This window comes from Ipomoea triloba, chromosome 14, assembly GCF_003576645.1.
Source record: "Ipomoea triloba cultivar NCNSP0323 chromosome 14, ASM357664v1".
In the NCBI taxonomy this organism is placed as follows: domain Eukaryota; kingdom Viridiplantae; phylum Streptophyta; class Magnoliopsida; order Solanales; family Convolvulaceae; genus Ipomoea; species Ipomoea triloba.
Window position 1 is genome coordinate 20165500 of NC_044929.1, and position 7718 is coordinate 20173217.

The 7718-nt window shown below is 33.2% G+C and overlaps 1 protein-coding gene across 1 annotated transcript; it reads right to left on the bottom strand.

The window, feature by feature from the left end:
• Positions 1-210: 210 nt before the first annotated feature.
• On the bottom strand, positions 211-5645 carry LOC116004722 (inner membrane protein PPF-1, chloroplastic). Its single transcript, XM_031244881.1, has 11 exons — positions 5205-5645; positions 4282-4392; positions 4030-4104; positions 3671-3731; positions 3464-3537; positions 3252-3356; positions 2703-2810; positions 2512-2615; positions 1803-1952; positions 1615-1735; positions 211-606 (listed from the first exon to the last, which is right to left on the bottom strand). The coding sequence occupies exons 1-11, from the start codon at positions 5532-5534 to the stop codon at positions 499-501; spliced, it is 1347 nt and encodes a 448-aa protein (XP_031100741.1). The 5' UTR covers positions 5535-5645; the 3' UTR covers positions 211-498.
• Between the last annotated feature and the right edge of the window lie 2073 nt (positions 5646-7718).

Here is a 7718-nt window from a genome sequence, read left to right on the forward strand (position 1 = left end):
AGAAAAACTATATTTGCTGCAATGCACTCATGGCATGTACACAGGAAAATTGCAAGCACTGAATAACCGTTACAGAATGCAGAAAAGAACAAGAAGATTTTGTCCACAAGAACATCCTTTTGTGAACAAGTCTGCAGTGTAGATTTTGATATGGACCATCAATACTATATATTACTTCATCAATATTTTACCTGATTTGAATCTCCGGTGGGAACCTCTGACTCAATGCTCAGAAGCAATAAAACTATCATGAAGAAATATCATACAATAGAATGTTTTAAGGCTATGAAAACTTTCGTTTTCATCTTTGTTGAAGAGCAGAAAGATACTACTAAATAAGAGATGGATGTAGGATATTCCCTACAGACAGATGAGTTTGATGAATGGTAGCTATATCACAAATAGATGACCGATGTGAAAATGGCCGCTATAACTAGGATACAATCTGTTCAAGTATACTAATAAAAATCTGAGTTAAAAAAAGTGACTATATCATTTTCATACCGCACGCTTCCGCTTTGATCGCTTGCTCCTCCTTGGCCCAGAGTAGTCTGGAACTTTTTTACTGTTGCCAGAAGTGTAAGCCTCTTCAAGAAGCTCCTCATTCTGCAGTGAAATGTATGTAGACTGAGTCACTGAACTCACATTTGAATACTTGATGCATAACAAATTTTATTATTGAGCCCAAGTCCATGTTTGTCCCAATTCAAACAGTCTATGCACAATTCTAGAAGGCACATGATTCACATGAATACATTTATGGTACCTGCATTTTATTTAAGCTTGACATTTTTTGGTAGATTTCCATTTTTATTTTACTTCATTTCATTTTATGGAAGATAAATATTTTAGGTTCCTTAATTTGGCAAACAAAGGAAAGACGGAAAGTTGCCACCTTATGTAGAATAACTAGTTTTTGTGAAAAACAATTTTACATGGAGGTGTTATAAAGCCATGGAAGATCAATAGCCACCATAAACAACTAAAACTAATAAATAAAATCAAGTTTACTGACCACCCCACAAATTCACATCCATGCCCGCACTGTAGTTTAAGTTTATAGGTAACATGAATAATATCAGGTTTTTTATTCACCATTTTCATTATAAGTATTTGGGAAAGTTTGAGCTCTAACTGCACATAGAAGAAAATTCAAAAACACATCAGAGATACCCCAAATGCATTGGGAAAATCAATATTCTTTTCCAACCATCATACACCAAATCTCTTTCTAATTCCTTTTTCTGGGAAAGAAGGCGTGAAGGGGAAGTTAAGGGCACAAATCTTTCTCATCTTGAATATTCTTGACCAAGAATTATGAAAGGAAACACTCAGCATATTTTAATACCAGGTAGAATACGTTGACATGGAGCAAAATGAAGTTGTACTTCCAGGCAAAAACTAAAAAACATTGTCGCAATGCAACAAATTAGTGTTATTATGCCTCTACCTGCCATGTGCATTGTGTAACATTTAGGGGAAAACTAAAGCAGTCACTGTTTCTCCATTAACTAAGGAACAAGTCAAACATAAGATAGCAAAGAAGAGTTAATCCTAAATCTAAAGTGACATCTACACTCTTTTTATGTAAACAGCTAAAATGTCTAAGTATACCTTTGAATCGCTTTCCTCTGACTCATCCTCTGAATCAGATGCAGAAGCTGATATCTGTTCTTGCGCTGCAGATAATGCCTTACTTGACTTTTTCTTCTCTTCTTCCTTCAGCTGCCTAAATCTGTCACAATTTTCAGTAAGATAAGTACTGAAGCAGCTAAGTTTATCAAAAACTAATACCAGCCTACCTATCCCCAGTCTGCGATGGTTGAACAGCTGTTCTTTTTGCTTTCCCAGCACTGATTATGCCACTTGCATTTTCAGTCACAACAGGTTTCGCACCACCTAATTTACGTAACCAAACCTGCTGTGCGGTGCTCAGCACATTATTAGTGAGCCTTGAATCAAGAAGAAACACAACATATTAATAAGGAAAACTGAACTATATATGTTTTTCACAAGTGTAAGAAAATCAGGTTATTACTAAATATTTTCATGCATTAACATATTATGGTTGCATTTACTCCATATAGTATCTGTATCTAGAGTTGTACCAAAATTGTCAAATGCTCAACAATGTGAATATATTCTAATTTTATGCCAATAGTCATTCGACAAAATGAAGAAAACCACTCAGCATTTACCTTCTTTTTAGTAACATAATAAAAGAAGACCGGTTGATGAAAGGAAAAATAACAACACAAGTATTCATATATTAATCATATTTATTTTGTTAACAGTAGAATACTTGCAGATGCATAGTATGAGATCTAGTTCAGAATAACAATAAGATTTTCATGGTTTCCATTATTTCCTCTCCAAACAGTTAGCCAAATATATGTGTACCCATCATCAAGTAAGAGATGAATGATCTGTCAAAAGTACCAATATCTACTATCTAGAGACAAACTTTGTATAGAAAGATATAACAGATAAAATCAAGGCTTAAGAGCTCACCAGTAAATTGTTAAACCAGATGGGACAGAGAGAGAAAAGTAACCAATCATGAGTGGAAGAAACTTGAAGACAAGAAGTGTGTTCTTTTGATTTGGATCATCTGTCTACAAAGAACACATAACAGTCTCAGGCAATGCAACACAAGAAATAGAAGCAGAAAAATAGATATTTATGATAAAATCAATTCTTACTTCGGGAGGCTTCATTATCTCCATTGAAACAAACTGAGAGACCACCAAGAGTACAGGTAATACAAGGTAAGCTGCAGTTTCCTGCCAACCTAGAGGTGGATGCCCATCCTGAGTGAAGGATATTTACACATTAATATCAAAATAGTTTTATGCCCTCATGAAATGAGCACATTGGGTGAAAAATTGCATAGTTAGAAGTTTAAAGGACATGAACTTTAAGAGAAAAATAAACCCTCCATCCACAAACAACTGTACTCTAAGAAAAAACACGTGGATTTAAGAGAGTATGCTCAACGCAGTTTGGAAAATTAATTAAGTGGGTGGAATTTCAACTTTGCCACATGATAAATGCATTAAACACATAATTATTTCTATTTCAAGTTCAATTCAAAAGGATTTTTTGGTAAGAGGCTATAAATATTATTAAATTTATGGTAGACAACAGTTTTTGTTAGACATCTTAAAATTGTAAGGACAATTATTTGTGGATAAGAGTATATTCTATATTGATTAGCATATAACTTTGGTTGTGAGAACTATAATTATTACCACAAAAGGAAAGAGCCAAGAAATCCCAGCTCCACTCTGTCGAGCAGCTATTGTAGTTGGGCCTCCCAAAGAGGGTATCCAAAAGAAACCTTCTGTCAGCAGTCCCTTTTCAGGTTGCAAAATAATAAATTAATGATTAGTCCATGCCACATAAATGCAAATGTTTTTGGAAGCTAGCAACAGTAAAGAATTATATCAACTTCTTTTAATACCTCATTTGCCACATTTGATAAAGCTTGATACAAACCTATCCATACTGGTATTGTAGCCAATGTTGGGAAGCATCCTGTTAATTTGAGAAAGAAACAGTCCGGTTAAAATGCATAAGGTGTCCTAATAGTAGAGGCTGGATGCAGATCAATATACTGTAGAATGATTCCTAAGAAAGCAGAAAACATATTTGCCATGTAGAAGTTTACCTGCCAGAGGATTAACACCTGCCTGTCGATACAAGCGTGAAGTCTCAAGTTGTATTCTTTCCTAAAGAGAAAATATAAGTATGTCAATTTCCCTGACTTTAACCAAAAGGCAATGCATTCATCAGAGTTCCAGAATTTAGTCTTCAACTAACACAAGTTAGGGTACAAAGAATTCTTCTAGTCTATTCTTTATATGTAATCTAGTCTAGAAATATAAACTTATGAAAACACTATAATCAAATAATTTCAACAGTATCGCACGTCTCATGACAAATTAATACTTGATAGTTTCAAGAGAACACACCAGCACCAACAAACTCCATAAAATTGAAAAGCATACTATAAGATAAATAACTGACCTGATTTCCAGCATATCTTTGTTGGATTGCTTTGATTTTTGGTTGGAGATTTTGCATTGCCAGTGTTGATTCAACCTTTCAGAAATGGTAGACATAATATTTAATAGTTACTACCCACTTTCAGTTGTCATTGATATTAGAAAACTAGTCTAGGTTGGACAGTATAAGCCAATAAGTATATGCTCCTTGAAACTCAGCATATTTCAGATTAAGGAATTACTGGATTTAATAGAAGTAGCAACAAAAGCACACCTGTTGCTTTGTCAAAGGAAGTGTGGCGACTTTTACTATAATTGTAAGCAATATAATGGCAAATCCATAAGAATATGGAATGTGCACAGCTTCGAGTCCACTCTTCAGTATCTGATAAGAGTAAGGCAGGTGTATCACCATATGTTCACTGATATCTGTATCTTGTATATACATGCATGTGAGGAACAACAGCAAGTGAAGAAAAATAAAATTAATGTGAAAACTCTCTTTTATACACTAATAATACACCAGCTATTTTGTTTTGTAGGTTAGAGAAATTTTCTCAAATGCCACCTGAAACTACTTCCTTCAATTTGAGACTTCAACACTTGTACCGTTATCAAATTTCCCATGTCACCAATATGTTGAACTGCAAGCAGAATGACTATGAATTGGTGTTTCCATAATTTTTCTTTTTTTTTTTGAAAACTGGTGTTTCCATAATTAGTTTAATAGCATAGCACCCATAAATCCATAATACAAACTCAATTTATGATGGACAGCCATAAAATGCAACATTAAATTTGCATTGAGCAATTAAATAGCCGATTCAAAAGAGTTGCAACAATTTAAAATCCATGTTCGTAGCACAAGTGCTAAAAGAAAAGTTGAAATTCAATCAGAAACTGGCCTAATACCCGCTAAAATGTATAGAAAATAAACACGAAGTATTGAACTAATCGCGCTCATCAGCTAGCACGGACAGTGAAATTGAAATATTTACTTGAGCCGGAACAGAATTTAAATTTTCTAAATACCAAGTTTCATAATTCCAAAACCAAACAAGGATTATAGATTCTTAGACAACATATCCATCATGTAACTGTGATCGCAATTAATTAAAAGTTATAAAACCAAACAAGGATTATAGATTCTTAGACAACAAATCCATCATGCAACTGTGATTGCAATTGACAAGTTACCTTTAGTACAAATTCCATGGAGTCGGAAATGAATCCGAACCAACCGCTATTCTTCTGAGGAACAGCGGCCGGGTCGCCTGAAGCAGCGCCACCGGTGGCCGCGTCAGTAGCGACGGCGGCATCGGCAATTGTATACAGAAGACTCTCCGCTCGAGTTAAAATAGCGCCGAAGTCGACGGCGGAGTTGAGGGAGTGAATAGGAGGGAGCTCATGGAAGCTGAATCTCACTCTGGTGGAGACGAGTCGACGGTGCGGAAAGCTGCCATGGCGGGAGAAAGACGGCAACGGTGTTCCGAGAAACGACGGCGAAGAAATTAACGTTTTCGCCATGGATTCGTCCGGGAGAGTTGAGAGTTCAGTTCAGCTTTCGCATGAGTGGAGACGGAGAAATCTGGAGGATGAGGAGGAGAGAGCTAGAGAGGGAATATACTATCTTTAGTGTGTTATCCGTATTTAGATTTTTACAACTTTTTTATTGTGTTAGGAATTACTAATTTCAATAAGAAATCATCTTTTTTAGAGGGTCAAAGACATTCAAAGTTAAAATATATAACTAAATATTAAAATATTGTTTTCAAAAAAAATTATTTAAATACTATTTTTTAATACACTCTAATTTATCAAACCTCAACAGCACATTGAATGAGATTGGAATTTGAGACCTCAAAAATAATAAAGGTGTTATCGAACCATAAGATACATATAAGAACAACGTTAATTATTGAAATGGTACATTGACTATAATCAAATTATCAATTTGGTTTTTGACTATTTTTTGACTAATTAAGTTCCTCAACTTTAAAAATCTTAATCAATTTAATCATCCGTTTATTTTACCATTACACATATGTTCAGTAGTTATGCCATGGACCCAGGACTTGAGTCCAAAAACGACGCCGTTTTTTTTTTTTTTTTTTACTAAACATATTGGCCTGAAATGTGGAACACAAACTCTACATTCACATACACTATACTCTACATTCACAATTTGTAAACTCCACATTCGCACATTAGGATTATATGTTTAGTAACTATATTACCACTGTTATGCATTCACGCATTCAAAACTCTATATTCACAGGTCCTATACTCCATATTCACAACTTGAGAACTCCACATTCACACATTACAGAGCTACAAGTTGCTAGAACTTATTAACTCTATTCCATATTCACACATGCATAACTCTACATTCATGATTTCTATACTCCATATTCACAATTTGAAACCTCCACATTCACACATTTCTGGGCAACTCTACGTTCACACAATCATAAGTCTACATTCACGATTTCTATACTCTACATTCACACTTTGAAACCTCAACATTAACACATTTTTGGACAACTCTATATTCAGCAATATGTTTACTAATTTTTTTTTTAAAGAAAAAAAAAAAGACAAAACGAAAGTTTTTGACTCAGGTCCACAGCATAATTTGCGACATATGTTAATGTGGACTAAATTGATAATTTTGTTATAGTCAATGGACCATTTCGATAATCACATATTCACATGCGCCATTTTATTCGAAAAGTTAATTATTAAAACAATTCATTGACTATAATAAAATAATCAATTTTGTCCAAAGTAAATAGGTGTCTAACGACAAATCAAACGGATGCCAAATTGGTTACAATTTTTAAAGTTGATGGCTTAATTAGTCAACAAAATAATTAAGAGCCAATTCGGTAATTCCACTATAGTCAAGGAATCATTTCGATAGTTAAGTCTTAAGAATATTATAATGACATTTTAAATACATATTAATATAGTGTATATATATGTGTGTGTGATCCTTTTAAACTATGTTTAAGATGGTAGCGATTTATAAATTCAAATCTAAAATACGTGGTATTGTAAATGTTAGTGGTAGTCTCATTATAAGTTATTCACTAGTATCAATACATGTACAAAATTGAAAATATTGATTTTTATGCTATACAACCCCATTTATAACTTCATTACTCAAAATTCCTACATTTATTATGAGAAAAAACTAAAGAGAAAATTTATAATGTAGTTATTATGAGCAAAAATGAAAATATAGTACTTAATTAATATATTAAATATGAAATTCGAATGTTTAGAACAATATTGGTGTCCATTACCATAAATTGTGCTAACACAATTCTATTATATACAATTGAAAGTTATTACCATTAAATTATGTACAATCATGTCGATTTACATGATGATATCAAGTGTAAATGTATCAGTTCAATATTATAATTTTTTTAATATTAAATGTATTATTCTAAATTCAAATAAAAAGGAGAATATTTTAAAGAGGATAGAGTAATATTGAATTACTAAAATTGATATGATTTGCTTTTAACGTCATTCTTAATGCATAATAATGAGTAGCAAAAATTGAACCATCCAAAATCCAAATTAATTGGTAGCATAAAATGAGATTAGAAGATAAAACTTTAGCATGTCAAAATCTAAATCGCTTAAATGGTTAAAAATCATCAATTATTACAATTTACAACCCCCCCCCCCCCCCCCCCC

What these genes read in the sequence shown, in the direction of transcription:
- LOC116004722 (XM_031244881.1), bottom strand. Translation starts at nt 5,534, where the DNA reads ATGGCGAAAACGTTAATTTCTTCGCCGTCGTTTCTCGGAACACCGTTG. An exon ending in TTCCTTTGACAAAGCAACAG is followed by an intron (nt 4,105 to 4,281) that starts GTGTGCTTTTGT and finishes CATTTCTGAAAG; the next exon opens with GTTGAATCAACACTGGCAAT. An exon ending in TCTGGTTTAACAATTTACTG is followed by an intron (nt 1,953 to 2,511) that starts GTGAGCTCTTAA and finishes TCTTGATTCAAG; the next exon opens with GCTCACTAATAATGTGCTGA.